Source organism: Antennarius striatus, chromosome 12 (genome assembly GCF_040054535.1).
Source record: "Antennarius striatus isolate MH-2024 chromosome 12, ASM4005453v1, whole genome shotgun sequence".
Classification (NCBI taxonomy): Eukaryota; Metazoa; Chordata; class Actinopteri; order Lophiiformes; family Antennariidae; genus Antennarius; species Antennarius striatus.
In genome coordinates, this window is record NC_090787.1 from 8160066 (window position 1) to 8180502 (window position 20437).

The 20437-nt window shown below is 38.4% G+C and overlaps 1 protein-coding gene across 5 annotated transcripts in view; it reads left to right on the top strand.

The window, feature by feature from the left end:
- The window catches only part of pard3bb (par-3 family cell polarity regulator beta b), a 187273-nt gene that overhangs the window by 49461 nt on the left and 117375 nt on the right, over positions 1-20437 (top strand). For all 5 annotated transcript variants that reach the window (XM_068328667.1, XM_068328663.1, XM_068328665.1 and 2 more), the window contains 6 exons: positions 5270-5353; positions 6186-6311; positions 10464-10716; positions 10925-11033; positions 12318-12457; positions 12573-12701. In XM_068328667.1, coding sequence (XP_068184768.1) covers positions 5270-5353; positions 6186-6311; positions 10464-10716; positions 10925-11033; positions 12318-12457; positions 12573-12701 — 841 coding nt within the window. The remainder of the gene's footprint in view (positions 1-5269; positions 5354-6185; positions 6312-10463; positions 10717-10924; positions 11034-12317; positions 12458-12572; positions 12702-20437) is intronic.

Genomic DNA, 20437 nt, shown 5'->3' on the forward strand with positions numbered 1-20437 from the left:
TGTAGGTAAACTGAACAGAAGATTTTACCCTCAGAATGCAGGAAAACGACGCCATTTTCTAAAATATTTCCTGGGAGAGGCCCCCCAGACCATCCCAACGAGCGTTGATCGTCCGCGTGCTGCACCACTGTCTTGGCCACACAGTGTGGCTTTTTGTGGCTTGCTCAATTCTTTTACACTGAGCCACAGTGGCTTTCTCATACTAGTTCCTGGTGCAAGCACAGGAATGTTTATGAATATTAGATGATATTCAGGTTTTTTTGCCACCATTTTACCATCAGTGGGAAAGTTACAGTATTTTCCTACTTTAAAATACTCCTAGCTTCGATATAGATAAATCCAAATGGCCAAATCATACGTCATGTGATACACTGATTTTTTTTAAGCTTGACATTGTAGTTTGATATGGTATTTGAGGTAACACGGACTAACACAGAACATAGAGCAGATTTTTTTGTCTTATGAAAAGCTTAGTTTTAGTTTTTGCTATGCATGCATCAGTATGGACGCTGAACCTATGTCTATGTAGGTTCTCATTTATCCAGGTCATGGCTATCCAAAGCCATTTAAATCAATTCACTGGACTTTTAAGAATGTTTCTTAAAGACGTTTTACATCTCAGCTAAGAGGCTTCTTCAGAACAGAAGAAGACCCTGATTTAAAAAGCTTTACACATTGTACCTAGCTGTTGCACCGCAGTCTGTAATAGACATTTTGCAGGATTGTTATCATTTTATTTTTAAATGTTCAGTTCAGTTCTATTTGTCAAATGCATCATTAAGCTTGTATAATTTATATATTGTTAATATAGCTAAATATCATTCTATTTATAACAAATCTTAAGTTTGTTGGTTGGTCTGCAGAATGCTGAAACCATGCCTCATTATTTCACTGGAAAATATCGAATACTTGAAAAAGAAGTGCTTATAATGTATGAAAATATTTCTGACCTGTAGTTGACCTCCAGTCCTGATTGAAAGTAACTCAATTTCATCAATAAATGGAAATCTACAGTAGGAAAACAGTGTTGTTTCCCGAGATGCTGCAATATATTCTTGTTTACTTCATTAGGCTATATAACTCAATCTTTATTGCAATTTTGATTCAAACAGCTGTGATTGAAAAGAAGCATCTCTAGGCGATGTCTGCTCTTCAGTGTCATCTGAGAGAGTTGATTCTTAAATACTTAAACAAAATAACTTTGTTTCTGGATATGAAGTTGGCTACCCCGCGACCTGCGTTAGCGGCTTAAGCGGGTTGGAAGATGAATGAATGAATGGATATGAAGTAAAAAGGCACAGACAGTGGTACGGTATGTCAAGAGAATACTGGTTGACCAACAGTAACTGAAAAAGTTTCTGCAGTACCCAACTCTGTCAACAGACTTAATGTAAAAGAACACATTCTGGTTTGAAACAACCAATAATCCGAAGAAAATTGTGTGATAATTACAGTTTTATTGCACCTTACTGTAATAAAAAAAATATTATTTAAAACCCACCCCTTGGATTTATAGTCTTTGCTTGGATTGTCTTACATACACACACTCGCAACAGAAACACAGAAACCAACTCAGCTGTGAGTAATGTAAAAGTGATGTAATGGTTTTTGTGGTCACCGGGGAAACGATCCTTGAAATTGCAAAAAAGTCAAAAATGAGCTGAGAAATGCAGCCATAAATATTGGGACCATAAAGCGTATGTTAAATGAGTCTGTGGGCCTGTTGTTGTGTGTGTTTTTGTCTGTGTGTTGGCAGGTGGAGAGCTACACCTATAAATACAGTAATGTCTCATCACTTAACCACACAGCACGGTCACTGGAAAACTCATTACCTTTTAGTCAAAATGTGTTTTTTATACAGGCAAACAGATTTACTGTAAATGGGTTCATTGAAATACCATTGTGAGCATCTTATCGTTCTTTGTGAAATGAGCCACTGTGTAGGAGGAGTTTGGGAAAATAGGAGGTGAAAAGGTGAATAGGATACATGAGAAAAAGTGAATTTGAAAATATCTTAACGGAAATGTCTTGCATTATTCTAAGACTGAACTCTTATGGTCATTGACTGCGTGGACCCCTGTTGGGATCCATTATGATTATGTCTGCCAATCCCAGTTCTTCTACTGAGAAGGATGGATTAAACGAAACTGAAGGAATGTTTGATTAACGTAAATGCATTTAAAATGACATTGGATGATCACATGTGTTTTTATTGACGCTATTCTAAGCAGTTTTATCCAGTAAAGGTAAAGGTAATTTTTAGACTTTAAGCTAGTTTTGCCTATTTTTCTATTTGTTTATTTGCCCCGGCCTAATCTGGGTAGCATCAGGCTGGCATTCTGGCTTCATTGTGCCCCGTCTTGTCTTTATTATAGCACCTACAAATGTTTGGAAATCATTTTTACATTTTACACAATATTTTCCTCTAGATTTTTATTCCTCCCCTTGAAACACAGGGCAGTAAAGAAACCAATATTTTATAACTCCTGCATGTAAGCAGCTGGTGTGTTTTTTTAAATTTTATTTCACGCGTAGGGATTTATTTCATTTGCTTATATTAACCTTTAGCAGTATTGTACGTTTAGAGGTTTTCATTCCCTCTCTCCATATTTAGCACTCAGCTCTTTGCAGACCAGCTTAGGGAAAAATGAGAGAAAGTAAGGCAATGAATAGGAAGAGGTGCGGTGAGAGGAATAGAGTGGTTCCGTTCTGTACATTCTGTTTTTTTCTGTTATTCCCCTTCTGCTTTCATAGTAAGGATCAGTGAAGTGGTAGGTGGATAAAGAGAACACCTGCTCTCTTCATGTCTTCATCTCTGTGTTTTGCTCTTTCTCTCTTCTCTCTTGTTGTGCTCCCAGTCTCTTTTATGAAGTCACACCTGTTTTGTCTCTGTCTCACCCCAAATTCATTTTTCTCCGTGATGCAGCCTCACACAAGAAAAGGAAACGCCAAATGCATATCAAGTGCTCTTGGGGTGCATTTGTTCGTTCTTGTGGGAGTGTAAAAGATCAGAGTACAGCAGTGGGAAGGGAAAGAGGGAGGAGCGATCTGTTATTCCCCTAATATTAATGATATTGATTAGCCTTGTCTAATTAATTCAGTGCATCCTCCTCCTAGCATTTCATTATGTGGTGCTCGACCTCCTTGACATTTTACCTTATTTTACTTTTTCCCTGTCCCTGGCTTCATCTTTTCTTTGTCAGTTGTTTCTTTGGCCACAATTATATTAAACAGTCATGATCTCCTCAAGATTCATGCTGATGGCATAGAATCTGGACATCTACTCCAAATTTATGAGGAAAAGTATTAATAACCTTTTGTACGCTTCGTTTCTACTACTGCTTGTCTAATGTTAGTCTTCTATGACCCTAAACTTAAATGCTAAAAAAAAGTCTAAAATGACACAGCTGTGAGCTACAGTATTTTGCTTGCTGACAGTTCTGACAGTCAACTTAGTGTTGTCATATTCCAGGACACTTCAAGAATCTTCACAAAATTGACATGTGTTCTCCTCTTGTCCCCGCTAATACCCTCTTATTTTCTCATCTCCTGTCCATTCTTGCCTTCCCTTTCCCTTTGTCACCTACTACCTACCTCCGTTCTCATGTATGTCCATACTTTTCCAGCTTTCGCTCATCTGTCCTTGACTCACTTTGTCTTGTTTTCTGTTGCAGTCCCTTGTTTCCCATTGTCTGGATTAACTCAGATTTGTGTGACTGACGAGGAGGCAGCATAACTTGTTTTTACCACCCACCACATTCAACCATCCTCTCCCTGGAGTTTATCAGCATCTGCACTGCTATTAGTTCATGAGGGGTTTAGGGATGGATGGATGGTCTAGAGGGAGGGGAAGACAGAATGAGCAGACAGTGGCAGAGAGGGAGAGAGGACGATACCAGAGGTAGAACTTAATAGTACAAAACTAAGTTCAGACAAACTCACTTAGACAAAACACACACATAGGGAGCAGAGAGAAGGTCATTGGAGGATTAATGGCTGCGCTCTGACAGATAAACTAATCAAACAAACAAACACTTCTACACGCACACATTACAACACAGACAGAATGTAGAGCAGACACTCCCATGAATAACCAAACTAGACAGAGACTAAAAGAGAGGAAGAAAAACTCATAAAGATGAATGACTCAACAAAAGTTTCACACGTCCACACGCACAGGCTCACAAACATGCACAGATTAGTCTGTAGTTTTGTTGACTTTGAATAGGTTGTCTGCATTGACTTCTCTTAGGACTAGGTTCACAGTCATGGATTAAGCCTTTGACAAAACAGTATTTTCAGCACAGTGAATGCAACTGAGAAAGTCGAGACACCAATCTGGGATGGGGCTTTTTAGTCACCCCCTCAGGAAACACACATTTTCTCTCTTTTCCAGTCTGTACTTGTGTTTTTTCCTGTTTGTGTGTTGACAACTTGCGTTGTCTGTGTATTTGATGTATTCTGTGTGATGATGTGTACTTCACTTTGAATACACAAGTACAAACATGTAAGTAAGTACATCATAGTTTTTATCATAGTAAAGCACAATACTCGGGTGAAAATAGGTCAAGGTCAAATTTCAACTTTTGCACATTTTTTTGCACATATCTCAGGAACTGAAAAGGGACAGAAAGACGAAACAAAAGCTGCAATATTCAGGGAGGTAAGGGGATCTAAATTAGATTACAACCTTGACCTTTAAAAACTAGGTCAAGGTCAAAATTTCACTTTTACAATGCGCCCTCACGGATTTGCGAATCAACTTCACCTCATTGTAGATTTTTTGGAAGGCAGTCACGTGATACCGAAAACATATTCTATTGGCTGACGGCATCTGGAAGTGTGCTACGTTCTGGGAGCTTCTGACTTCCGTGAGACAAAAAAGGGGTTTAAACAGTCGATAAGAGTGTGGGAAAATGTAATACAGATAGAAGGTGATTTAATATCAGTATGGGGATGGTTCATAAACATTTAAATTACCGTAAATAATAAGATGAATAGTTTGTCGCTCTATTGCGGAATTCGTTAATCGCGTGTGGTTCCTGGAACACATTGACCGCAAGTAACAAGGGTGCTCTGTATACCCTTTTAGGTACACATCTCTGAAACCTGATGACATATAATTACAAAACAAAAAGAACGATTTTCAGGAAGCCAGAAGCACAAAAATGTGCAGGTCAGGGTAAAATGTTGAATTCAGGGGGGTCGTGGGATGTTGCAGTCTATGACTGCCTTGTTTGACTTTGTTGCTGTGTGTGTGTGTATGCAGCCTCACTAGAACAGTGGAGATCCTGGGAGAGGACAGTCCCCTGGGAATCCATGTAGTTCCATACTGCTCGTCACTTAGTGGACGGTAAGTTGTTTTCTTGGAGACACACATCTTGCACATAAAAACAAGAGATGGCATCAATGTAAGCACCCATTCTGAGCTTTAAAAATTGTGTCATCTGTCTCACTCCTTTAGTTTTAGAGTCATGTAATACTGATGTTTCTGTTGTTAGCTGTTGTGAATCCCTGGCAGTATCAAACATGGCAAACTCACAAGTTAAAAAAAAGGAAAGATGTCCTCTGTAAGGTTTTCTTTGGGCGTGTGACAGTCAGACTTTGGATGAGGATTTCCTGAAGGAAGGCAGAATGAGTTTTTTATGGCTGTTCTCATGACTCACCTGACCCTACCAATCTCCTCCTTAAATTCCTCTGTCTTACTCTCTCCTCCCTCTGTTTTCTCTGTACTTTTCTGAATACCTTCACTTTTCTTCCCATCATTTCCCATCATCCTTTCCACCTCTTAACCTACTTTCAACCATTTTACAGCAGAAATCCACCTTTGGTAAGATGTGTTTTTCTGATCCACGGTTAAGGACAGATGCATTAACACTTTCTCTTTCCAGTCATTCTTACCATTAATGGTTGTCCATCATGTCTCTCCTCATCTGTCACTTGTTATTCTACAGGCTGCTTGATTACTCTGTCTCATTTATGTGTGCACTTGTCTGTCATGTCGTCTTTTAGTTTAATTTACTTCCTCTCTGTGTTGCTATGCCCACTTTTCCCCCAGATTGACACAGCCTTGGTAAAACATTTGGACTCCATTCATTATTGTCTATCTTCTGCAACACTATGAAAGTGTGTGTCCGGTGTAATCATGAGAATATCTTTTCATCTCCCAATCATTCTTTGTTCAGGTCTCTTGGTCTTTACATTCGAGGAATAGATGAGGAGAGTCGCTCGAGAAGAGAGGGTTTGTTCCAAGAGGAAGAGTGCATCGTCATGATCAATGACATAGACCTCATGGACAAGACCTTTAGCCAGTAAGTGCCACACAGATGGTGTGCATTGTCTCACATGTCAAAAATTTCTGAAAAGTCTTTTTTTTAAAATACCGAAACAAAATAATACAATAGGTGTGAATTTCTTATTTTTTGATTTTCTGATAAAAATATTTAAATCAGGTGAGGTGAGTGAAGGATGTAGTTGTTATTCATAGTCTGTTCAGAAATTTTCAGAGGAGATTGTGATTAAAGTCATTTGTCCTGAGCAGCAGCAAAATACAGGTTGTATTATCCAATTGTAGGATGGTAGGAATGTATCAATATCACTGATTAGATTGATGATATAAATACAACATTTTACATAGAATACGTTGTATTGAAAAGTCTCCAAATTGTTGTCCAGAAACAGTTACAGTGGGAAGAGTGAGAAGTCAGATAAAAGCACAGGAGGTGAATACATAGAGAGAACAAATCCTAGGGCCAGAACATTCATTTCAACATTAAATTGGAATCAATACATTATTGCTTAATTTATTCCACTGCCCACTGATGTGATTTTTAAGCTATTATTATCTGATATTTGCCCTCCATACATCTTAAAATGCAATATGGGAAATGGCCCAAGAGGCATATTTATCATCTCCCTTACTGAACTCCAGCCTCATTTACGTGGATAGGGAAGTGGTAGAAATGTGAATATAGATATCATACATGATGATGTCATCAGGACCAGTGAGGGCTAAAATACCATCCTAGAATTACAGTTCATACATGATTTCTATTAATATGGCACTGGGTCATATCAAGAACTATTTCCTGATTTTTGTGTCAAGTTGAATAGAAACAAACAGTGATGCACTGGTGAGGCGTCAAGGCACATCCCGCTTCTTTCCCATAGCCACCAGAGATAGGTTCCAGCATAGCCCATGACCCTCAAGGTGGAAAAAGGCTGAAGATTAGATGATTATGTTCATATTTTCAAGAAGGTGAATCTGACCCGCATATTCCAGGGGTCACAGGGGTTGCTGGACGTAACACAGACCCAACACAGCTGACTAAAGGGCGAGAGGCAAGGGAGACTCTGAGCACGACGCCAGTCCGCTGCTGAGCTACTCTAAAGACCATTCACACCTAAGGGCAATTTGTAACCGATAAATTTACCTAAGCTGCATGTTTTTGAATGTGGGTAGGAAGCTAGAGAACCCGGAGGGAGCCCATGGGGAGAACATACAGACTCCACACAGAAAGGATTTTAATCCAGAACCTTCTAGCTGTGAGGCAACAGCGCTACCCACTGCACCACCACCCATGCCACCCATGAATGAATGAATGAATGAAAAAAAAAAGTGGCACAAACAATTTAAATGGAACTAATCAAAATGTTTCTCACCTAAATTATCAGCAAAAATAAAATGACATCTGACGTTTAATCAAACATTTCCAGTCTGAAACATTGTTTCTTTCTGTGCTCCTTTTTTTTCCATTTTGAGAGGGCTTATATCACTGTTTCACTGCCATCAGAGAGCAGCAGAAAAGACACTTGGCAGATGCTTCAGGAATGTGTGTGTGTGTGTGTGTGTGTGTGTGTGTGTGTGTGTGTGTGTGTGTGTGTGTGTGTGCGCACGCGCGGGCGTGTGTATACGTGTGCGTGTCGGAGTAACTCATAAGAGCTGGCCTTTATATGTCCGTTTTTTTCAGTCCTGTTTGCTGTCTTTACCAGAAAAGAGGTAGATTAGCACAAGTATTTGTGGATGTAACACGATTACTATGCCTCACAATCACAGTAGACACACCGGTTAAAACGGCTGCCTTCACTTACAAGATTCCTCATGTGGATGTTACAATGATTACGACACATTACAAGGTCTGTATTGTCTACACAATAGTTGGTGTCCGGCTTTCACTGAGGTAATGAGATTATACAGTATGTGAGGTGTTTTATGCTGTACTGTAGGTAAATGGATTATCACCAGATGGGAATTTGCACCAATTGTTCAAAGACATGTATGGTCTCTTGTGCACTCATTCACCCACTAACAGCAATACACACACACTGTCACACACATAGACCGACACGGATGCACGTACGCATGCCCACATGCACACACACAATCAGTCTTGCCACTATTGTTCAGTCATGGCAGGTAGAAGGTGATGTGTGGGTTGGTCCAGTGAAATAGGTGTTAATAGGTCCACTAATCCCAGTAAAGACCATGTGGACACATACAGTACATGCATACACACACTTACACACTTAGATTTTCTGGTCTTGGCAGCTGTATGAGGTAGCCTCTTTAATAAGAGTATCTCTGTGCCACAAATGTGACTTCCCACTATATCCAGTCAGAAATAATAATGATATATTTTAAAACTTCTTTCTAGACATCGACACAGCTGATTTTATTGTTTCATGTCTTTTAGCCAAGTGTGACACAAGGCCTTCCTTAGATGGACCATATGTGTTCAATGGGTTTAACATGCAAATCCTGTCAAAAAGAAAAAGAGATGGGTAGTCATACCCAAATGCATGCATTCAAACTGAGGAACAATTTTTAATGCATCATTCATAGACGGTTGCATATTAATGAGTTTTGTTGTAAATATTCCGCAGTTTTCCAGGAAGTGATTTTTAACTGTATTCCATGGACAGATGTTACAAAGTCACCATAAAAGACAGAACGTAAGAATAAAATTGCAAGTTATTGATCATCTGTGAGCATACAAAACAAAAGGAAGAGAAAATAGTAGAGATAAATGAAACATTATTTGGTATACAGTCATACTGCAATGTCAAGCACTAATTAAAATGAGCAACACAAAGAACAAATTCATTCAAAACAATTACGTGTACAATGCTATAGTTAATAGAAGATATGATCCACAGAGGACTTTGCATTGCACTTATGGAACAGAAGCGTGAAAAGCAGGAGCACATATGTAAAAGCATGATGGGTTTAACAAAAATGTTCAGTTTGTCACAGAAAAAGAACAAAAAGAAGACTCATGGTAGAAAGATAGGTTGGGTTTACATGCAGAAGAATCACTTGGTTTCTTCTCGCTTTGGTGGCAGGTATAAGGGTTACAGCATTTTATACTTTGTGTTGGTAATTTGTCATGTTGACCTTAAATTTGTACACTCTTGATATGTAGCATGAGATTACAAAAGCACCCCTTCTTCCACCTGTTAACTACATTTTATAATTTGTTATATTTTTAGTGCTTGGTTACAGGATTACATGGTTACAAGATTGCATGTAACACAGATTCTTACTGTACAGCAGACGTCACTTGCTCTATTGATTAATTGATTTATATATCAAGAGAATAATGTCCTTATGTCGTTTTATCATCAATTTAATGTCTGGGCATCCATCTTGGATATAAATACAATATTTGGAAGTGTTGCAAATGGTTGTATTTGTCCTACGTGACTTTCCAAACATAGGCTACACAAACATCAGGATCATTATACAGCTAATAATAATCTAGCCTTGAAATAATAGAATTGTTATCCAATAAAATTTAAATAAACCAGATTTTCTCTCTCGGTTATCTGATGTGAATGATGGTGCACACCGATTACCTCTGGCACAACGGCCCCTATAATTTACTTATCATAATCTGATATTTACTAATTCTCTACAGAATTGTCTCCTTTATAGATCATGAGATTATAATGGCCTGCTGTGCAGGTGTCACGGTTCTGTGTTGAATCTCCTGCTCTGTCCTTTTGTCCTCTTTATGAAGAGCAGCAGACTCAGTGGATAGATAGAATGACCAGATATCAATGAGAAAATGACAAAGATATAAAAAGATACAGAATCTGTATTCTGTTTATTTTTGTCATGTACAGTAAGTACTTTTTAGATAGTGATGAACTGTAGTTAGTTATCTTTGGCAGGCAGCATGGTCTGAATTGACCTTATTTTTTACTCTTTCCATTTATCAATACAGTATAATCACATTTATACCATGTGTTTTGTAGAATTAATTTAATTATATCCTCCTCCATTCAGATATGCTTGGATAAATAGACACTGTTTGCATCTGTGTTTAATAACATGACTAGTTGATCAGAAAATACTTACTATGAACAATACTGACTGTTCAACAAAACTTTTACTTTACTGCTTCTTGTCCTCTTGCATTGCCTGTCTCTTCTCTACTTCCTTTCTCTCGTCACCCTCTCAGATCCCAGGAAGTGTTCCGTCAGGCAATGCGTTCCCCAGTGGTCCGCCTGGAAGTAGTTCCTTCCTCCAACAGAGAACGCTACGAGAAGAGCCTGATTGGTCAGTTGTTTGGCAACGGTCCTGACAGCAGCCCCCGAATTGGCAAAACTAAAGAGCCTCCTCCACCTGTCAAAGCCAAACCCATCTTTAAACCCTCTGAGAATCCAGCAATTCGATTGCCAGAAGAAGCTGTTGCCATGGAATGTGCTATAAGTGTAAGTTTTCCTGCTTCACAATTGACATATAAGAAATTATGAATTTACAATTTTAATCTTACATATAGTTTTAAACAAAACACCAAGTGCAAAATGCGTTCAAAGAGAGTCTGAAACTAGTGTTCAGCATTCCTGCTTATCAAAGGAGTTTACTAACACTGGCAGGTTTTAGTGCTGTCAAATGTACTGAAAGACTCTGTCCACCTAGACACCCAAAGTCAGGGGTGAGAGTCCCCTTCTGAGGAAAAGTCCCGCCCTCTCCAGCATGGTGGTCAATAAGAGAGGAGGACGAAGACTGAGGATCGATCTAAAGAAAGGTGAGGACCATTGTTGTACAAATACATGGTTTTATAATATCCCAATATTAAGAGTTAAACTTTTAAAAATGATTTTCAGTTACAATGGCACTTTGCAGAATGAAACACTGATTTTTTCTTTGGTTTAACACTTAATTATTAAACTTCACAAAATGTTTTTTCAGATGTTGTTATAGCACTGAAACTATGATATGATAGGATATAATATGATATTATATTGTATTGCAGTGTATGTACATTTTTTATATATGCCAATATATTCCCTTATTTTCAACAGGTCAGAATGTTCAGATGTCTTCAAACAAAATAGTATTTTTTTTGTTACTATTTTGTTGCCATTGCTCTGACGTTAACTAATTATTGAATTTAATACGGGGGGGTTTCAGATCACATTGAGTCACAGTTTTTTAATCTGTTTTTTTGCTTCTCTAGCTTTTCTATAAGTGTCCCTTGTGATCTTTCTTAGTTCTTTCTATTTTACAAATACATATGCATCTATAATTTTATTTTATTTCTTTTGCGGTACCAGAATTACTTACTTTTATGATGTATCCTCTGTTCTCAATCCCCTCCTTCCTTCCACCCATCCTCTCTCCATCTTCCTAATTCCCCTTCTTCAGGGTCTATTAAGTCTTTATTGATCAGTTCATTTCTGCTGATATGAATTCATACTGGACCAAAGTGCTGACTTGGCTCTACTAAAGAGACCAGACTAAATTAAGTCTATAAAACACGCAACCTGTGTGTGTGTGTGTGTGTGTGTGTGTGTGTGTGTGTGTGTGTGTGTGTGTGTGTGTGTGGGTGTGTGGGTGTGTGGGTGTGTGGGTGTGGGTGTGAGAGAACATTTTGTTGCTCATGCGTGTGTGTTTGAGTGCCTTCACGTGCCTGCACATGGTTGTCCCTGATTCCTTTGTTAATCTCATCCTGTCTCTTTCCACATCATTCACTTCTACTGTGTTACACTCATGGCTCTTACCTTTTCCGTCTCACTGTCCCTCATCTGAACAGTTTTTCAAAACCTTCATACCTGTATATACTGTAATACCAACTGTAGCTAAAGGATTTAAAATGTTGCAGAAACTAAAATCCCTGACTCGACACCACTGTTGAAGTTCTCAGGCCCATTCTGGGGAGGAGATCTCACTCAAAGCCTGTGAAAGAGAAACATCAAGGCAGGGAGTCTTTGAGCTGAGACAGGTCGAAGAGTGTTGCTTACACTGACATAAGGTTTCTCATCACTGCCTGACACATTTTGTGTGTACTTGTATGTCTGTGTGTATCTAGGTTCAGAAGGTCTTGGTTTTACAGTAGTGACCAGAGATTCTTCAGTTCATGGTCCTGGACCCATTCTTGTCAAAAACATTCTGACACGTGGAGCTGCTGTCAAAGATGGACGCCTGCAGTCTGGAGACCGAATACTGGAGGTACAGGGAGGAATGATTTTTGTTGGTTTTTTAATGGACTGCATTGAAAGAAACATTTGGACATAGGAGGATACTTGAAGTGTGGATCATATATAATGGCTTTGTCTTTGTTTAGGTCAATGGTGTGGATATCAGCGGTGTGGGCCAAGAAGAACTGGTGTGTATGCTACGCAGCACACGACAGGGTGAGAGTGTGTGCCTTGTGGTGCTACGGCAGGAAGATATTTTCCTGCCTCGTGAGATGGTAAGAAGATCTCAATGCTTTTATAATTTCCTGGTTGATTTGAATATCACTGGTCACACATAAGAAATGGTTTCTTACTAAATTTCTAAGACAACCACAAAGACAAATACACATAATAAACCTTTTTCAAATTTCAACTCCCTCTAATTTTGCAATTTTTGATCAACAGGGTTGTCTGGATGATGTACAACTCAGCAGCCTCTAGGCTTTTTTATATAGATATTTACCCCACTTAATAATAATTAACAATCTGAAAAGTGATACAATCCCATGTCCATTTATGTTCTCACCTAAACCAAAATCTGTGTAATCCAGGTTTTCTTTAGAATGCGGTTCTGATTGAGGCAAATGAGCCCATTGTAAATCTTGACCTTGGTAATACTTTGTATGAGTCTTTCCTTGCCAACTTGTTTCTCTTGAATTTCTACACTGTTTTGATTAATAAACACTGATTTTATTCATCTTTGCTCTTTTTCATGCTTTCTTCTTCTCAATTAACTGTTGTGCATGCACTGTTACTGTTACTGTTACTCTACATACTGTATATTTAAATTTCCTTACTTCCTTTAACTTGTTGCTTTTGGCTCTGAAAAACTATAGTTATATTTTCATTGCTTAGAAAATTTCTTCTTACTCATCTATTGTTCCTTACATTGCTTGTACATTAACACTCTGTCTCCCAAAATTCTGCAACTACTACAGTCATTTTGACTGCTCGGACATTATTTGTATATAATTTAGATTATTATTGAAAATATCTAAGAACAAATTGGTGGATTAGGTAAAAAGACACCTGGACACTAAATCAAAGCTATAGTGATTGAGTGTTGTATTTATTTATTTGACAAAAATATAACTTCTCTGCTATTACACATCCAAACTTGAACTGTGAAATAAAAATGAATGGGAGTTCTTATGGGAGTTCTAGGTAGAAACACTCAAATCTCTTTTGTGTTTTGACATATTAATGATCAACAAATGTCAGAATAAAATATACACACATTTCAGAATAGTCAGGGTCCTATTGGTACATATATATTTTTAAAACCAAGTTAGGACATTGGTAAAGATGCACATACCCAAAGACACGATACAGTTGACAAAGAAAATCAGTAAATCATTATATGTCATTAATCAGCTGACAACACATGACAACACAGATTATTTGAGTAATGCTAAAGTAAATTCTAAAGTAATTTTCGTCTGTCAAAAAAAGAAGACTGCAATACATAATGATACGAAAGTTGGAAGCCAGTTGGAACTGTAACACAACACACTTTTGAGGAGAGCATTCAGAATATCACTAATCAGCAGAGTGAGAAAACTTTGAATCAGTTCATAAAGACCAGACACGTCTGACATATCTCAGCTCCCAACACACCTCCTGACTTTGAGTTATATTGCCGCTCAGAAATGTAAGATTCTACTTGATAAAACTTGAAATACCAACTTTTTGATTCTGCCAAATTTATTTATTTTAAATTTATCCTTTATTTTATGTTGCCTTTCTTTTCCACCTCATCAACCTCAGTTGATGAGGTGGAAAAGAACAACTGCTGGGAAGTTCCACAAACAAACCAGCATATGACCCTGAGCCCGACAGGAAATACTGTTCCAGCAGGCAGGAAATGAACCGATGTGTTGAAGTGTTTATACGAGAAGAACACTCATTTATGAGTCATCAATTTGTCAAGGTAGCTATGCCTGCAAATAAACATCTCGGTCATCTGCTGTGTAACTTTCTGAATACTGGATCCCCACTCATGTCATACATGTTCCCTCAAAACCTCTGTAAAAAAATTACAGCCAAAAACTGATCTCTACCACCAAACTAATACACAGCATCAGTCAGTACACTGTGACACAATAATAGTTTAATTGTCATTATTTTATTGATTTGTTAGAAACTGATCCTGTCCTTTAAGATCATGTAAGTGTGTTGCTGTGGTTATGAAATGATTTATGTTAAACTATCTGCTTTTTACTTTATGCATTACAAGATCTGCAAATGGATTTGATTGTTAGTTCATAATTAGGTTCGAATGACATGTTCAGCTGGATGACACTCCCTTTTAATAATTTTGACTACATAAGAAAAGTCATTAACAGACCAAGGTAATCTGAGGTAAATGGCACTGGGCATGATGGCATTGCCGTACTAGAATTGGAATACAATTTACATTGAATTAATTTAATGATAGTTGGTCTTCTAAAGCGCTTCAGTACCCATTTTATGTAGTCAGTCATTCGGACATTATTTTATCTGCATTTGCGTGACAAATGCTGATGGGCTTAATGCAAAAGCATTAATTAAGTTTATTTTTAAGAATATGTGATGTACTGAAGTAATCACAGTGTCTGGTTAAAATTGTGTGTTGTATTCTCTTACTGTGTGTGATTAAGAGTTTGGGATGCTTAATCAGATCATTATTTCTCCTGCTGATATCCACAGTTTTAAGGCAGTATGCTACAAAGACCTTTTTGGACTTTGTTTGCTGCATTGTAATCAGTTGATACTGCTGTCACAGAGGAGCTGGATTATTTCAGTATACTGCTTCCGCTGTTGGAGCTGAATTTAAATGAGCAAGAATGCAAATTGTGTTTGAGAAAAATTCAACAGATGTGGTAGAAAGATGTATAAAGATGCATTGGTCTAAAGGCAGACTTTTAAGGCGTTGCCTAATCACCCTGAAATGAAGAATGAGTATGAAATATGGATGTTTTGACTATTCTTTCCAGTTTAGTGTGGAAATTGATTTATTACAATGAGTAAGCTGTAGTTTTTCATTTGGATTTGCTCAGCTTTAATGCATCATTCTTGGTAGATTTTGGTAATGTCTTTGAGGATGGATGAATTTAATAAGGAAGTTGTGGACCAGGTGGTGAAACAGGGTTAGCACTCTGTGATGGTTTTGTGGTAATATGAAACAAAGGAAAATTAATACTGTCTCCACTTGTTGACATCATTGTAAGGGTTCTGTCTTGATTGAAGAGGGATGTCTTGTTGTGAGTTTGGTTTCTAAATTACAAGTCCAATATAGTCAATCCTCTCTAAGAGTCTTTCTCTTTCCTTCAGCCTCTCCCCTTGACTGACAGAACACATCTTTCTTTGTGTAATTGGCAGCTAATGGTTAATTAATTAAATTGAACAGCTCTCCACATTTCTCCATGGGACAAGTAGTCATTTCTGTCTTATCACCTGCTCTCTTGAAAAGAAGAGTGTTATAAACTAATCATGATAAATGAATGAAAGAGATACAATTGTAAAGTACACTCTTGATAAATTGCAAGAATTCACTTTTTGTACTGTTGTATCTTAAGAAGGTTCTATGCAGTGCTTCAAAATGCAAAAAGACGAAATGGAAGAAGAAGAAAAAGAAGAACTTTGAACTTTGATCTTTATTGAGGGTTATTTGTCGCGCGTGTGATTGCGTGCGCGTGCTTGAGTGTGTGTGCTTGCGTGTGTGTGTGGATAGGCCCATAACACACACACACACACACACACACCACGAGAGGCCTTGAGCATGCTGGAAGTTAGACAAGAAACATTTGAGTAAGCAATTTACTGCAAACAACCATTAAACTGATACAGGCTGTTCATCAGCTGATTAAGATCACATCTAAAAAAACCCAACCCAAACCCCCTAAAATAGAAATGTATTTTCAAAAAAAGTACTCAGTAATGAGTAGCTGCGATATTCTTTTTAATCACCTCAAAAATGCTTTTCGGCATGCTTGATGCTAGTGTTCCCAGGAGTCTAGTGGGAATGTTGCTCCAAGTGGTGAAGATGGCCTCACGGAGGCCATCCACTGTCTGGAACTGGTGTCCATTTTTGTAAACTTCCCTTGCTATCCACCGCTAAATGTTTTCAATTGAATTTATATCAGGGAAACATGCAGGATGGTTCAAAAGACTGATGTTATTTCTCTGGTCGAAGTCCTTTGTCAGACGGACATTGTGAACTGCAGCGTTTTCCTGTTGAAAAACCCAGTCATTACCATGCAGATGTTGACCTTCAGTCATGAGGGATGCCCCCTCCAACATCTCCATGTAGCCAACTGCCATTTGACGCCTCTGCACAACCTGAAGCTCCCACTAACCTTAACTGAAGGAAAATGCCCCCTCCCCAGATCATTATGGCGCCTTCTCCACTGTGCCGTGTAGAAAACATTTTGGGTGGGAACTGGTCTGGTTTTAAGATTTTGATCAATAGTCTATTTTAATCTTTGAGATTTTCACTCAGTAAGTTTTGAAAATACAGCAAACTGAATCAGCAGAGTTGACAGATCACTTTAAAGTATTTGAGGAGACAGGCAAACAAACAAAATTTCAGGAATTCAAACGAAACAAAACAATAACCACCAGAAATGGGTGGAGGCTTTTCGACCATGATTGAAGAGAGGCACAATTGTGTGCAGAGACATTGAAGAAGAAAAAATTAAATAGCAAAACTAAAAAAAAACCCCAAAAAACCAAATCCTCTTGTCTCTGTCTACTCAGTGGAATCACGGCATTGTTTTTAAAAAACACATTCTCACAGCATCCTCCTGCTGGTGCATTTTGGTTGATATTGACATTACATTCTGGATGTGTAGATGCCAGTTTAAAAGAAGCATGGCAGTATCTGGGCATTGACAAAAGAACCGTTTAAAATGGTTGTTTCTATTTCTGTCATAGCCACGTGAGTTAGCCTTAAGGGGTTAAATATTACAATTAATACAAAATAACACATTTTACATATTCTCCTGTGAGTATGTTCTAAAATCCACCCTGCCACCCAAACACTGTGGGCTCATGATACAAAGAAAATGTATACTTAAAATAGGATAGAGTTTGACTTCATGATTGTATTTTCACAGCTCAAATGCAGAACAAACCCACTATTGTTATCACACCTTAATATCTGTGTGGTTTTAAGTTTTTCTGTTTCTGTTCCAGAAACAGCTTTTACACCACTGTGCCAGTCTTGTAGATCCTATTGCACAAGCAGTGTGTGATTTGGATCTTTATCCTTGCTTGTGAACAAGATGCCCACTTACCTTAAGGTTGTGTTCATACTGCAGGCTAGTCGTATTACAATCAGATTCCATTTCATATCGGACTGTCCACACTTTTTGTAGCGTCAAAACGGGCTCTTGCTCTGTTCAGACCGGGCCACATAATTGGCCGATCTGACAGGTTGCCGTAGCAACAGTCAGAGTGGAGGTGTTGTCCAGCACATGTAGTATTTGAGGTCATATAATTGCAACAACAACAATGACGAACATGGAGGTTGGTTACCTTGTTGTACCTTGGTGTTATCACTGTCTAGTAGAGGTGCACACAATCTCAGACGAACCAGATATTATGAACTTCTTCTTCCATTTTTTACTGCTCTGTAAGGCGTGACACTCTTTCTTCTGGCGCATTGGCTCTTGCATTGCATACGGTGACGTCATGGACAGTCGGGTGATCAGTGTATTTGGAGCTGTTCAGACTGAGCACAACTAGACAATTTCCTATGGAATACCACATCCACAGTCCCGTAGAGCAGGATGTGCTCTGTTTTAAATTGATAACACGAGGATCACAGCAGGGTGTATCAGTTGTCAGTATACTTTAAGTTATTTAATGTTGTTTATAAAAATAATGCAAATGAACAACAGTGGATAAGGTAGTTTTCAAGAGAATTTTTCATAATTACTCGAGGAAGGTTTATGCCAGCTTGTTTGTGCTACCAGAGAGGAAGCAGAAGAAAGATGATGATGAAATGATGGAAGGATCTTGTCTGTCTTCTCCTCCCCCTCTTCCGTTGTCTGATTTTAGCCCACCATCTGGTGCTGTCTGCTAATGTCTGTGCTTGCTGTAGAACAAAGACGTTACGCCACCTCTGCACATGCACACACAAACACACACACACACACACACACACACACACACACACACACACACGAACACACATGCGTGCGCACACACACGCACGTAAAGTCACTTTGTTCTCTCACATACATTATATCCATCCAAATTCCACAATATAAAAAGTATACATCCACCTGCTGTGCTGGATTTCTGTAAAGGATTTACACACACACACACACACACAAACACACACACACACACACACACACACACACACACACACACACACACACACACACACACACACAAAACATAACACAACATAAGAACCCTTTTTTTCTCAATTATTGTATACACACAACCGACTCAGTTGTGCACATTTTACATACAGTATTCACCTACATGTTTGGTACAAGAAAATCTTGTACCAAAGATTTTCTTTTTTTCTTCGAGACTAACTCTTCTTGCATGTCACTTCAAACTCTCCCCTTTTTTTTCTTTTTAATTTCCAGGCTGTTACTGGGTTCTAAAGTTCCCAAATTGACTACCAGAAAAATGAGATACTTGTTTCTGTTTGGAAATTTATTCTGCTGGATATCACAAAACAAAGATGTAAAGATAGAGAAAACTGTTGAAGAATCAGAATTAAATAGGTTTCCATATTAATCTATCAAACTCTTTTGCTTTCCAGTATGTGACAAGCTGCAAGCTAGTATTCTGTCCTCTTCCCACAACAGCTGGCATCACAACACATTCAAAACAAAACAAATTTATTGAACAGTTTCTTCATTCTCGTAATTGCTTTTCCGTCACTGCTGTTTGTGTGTGTGCATGTGTACACTTCTGTGCTTGTGTTCCTGTGTGTGTGTGTGTGTGTGTGTGTGTGTGTGTGTGTGTGTGTGTGTGTGTGTGTGTGTGTGTGTGTGTGTGTGTGTGTGTGTGTGTGTGTGTGTGTGTGTGTGTGTGTGTTGTCTTGACAATACTTTGCAGTCTGTAGTTTCTTTCTGTCTGTGTATGTGTGTTACAACTATCTGGTGCTATCGTCACCAATGTGACCTTACAGAATCACCAGAGCAGATTCCCCATCTGTTACTCCCTCTGAAACTCATGTAGTCACACACACGCACACACACACACACACACACACACACACACACACACACACACACACACACACACACACACACACACACACACACACACACACACACACACACACACACACACACACTCACAACCGCACACACACAGACGTGCATGTACATACACACTCGCAAACAAACTCCTTGGCAGTTTGATGTCTCAGCAGGATTTACCATCATCCCAGTGGAGAGAAGCAGAGAAGGGTATCATGTCTTTCCTTTCTGTGCTATGTCTCAGCTCACACCTCTTCACTGTTTATTGAAGATTTATCGGCCCCTTCACCAGCCTATCATCTAAAGTCACTGCTGTTCCTTAAAGCCTTCTGCACATTAGTGCCGCACACACGTTGCGAGTTTATGTCACCAGGAATCAGTATTGCCAGTCATGGCAAGATGTTGCTCTTGCTCCTACAAACACAACCTACTTTGTTTAGAGTAACAACAGTTTTGTTAAGGGCATAAAAAACTGGTTGAAGAGCAATCCCTCTAAACATTGACATTCATTAGTTTAATGAAATTTATAGTAGAGTATAAGAATTTGAACAAATGACTCATTAAAAAAATGGTCCCATAGACCAATGAACAGCAAGATGGTGGAGCTGTTAAAATCAATGCTGTGTAAAGACAGTCTTTTTGCTGCTATGATATTTTTGCAGTAATGTCAGCTTTTTCACTGAACATATTGTTTACTGGGATTAAATTGATATTTTGAAAAATACCTTTTTTTTAGACTTCATTAAAATGCTAAATAAAAA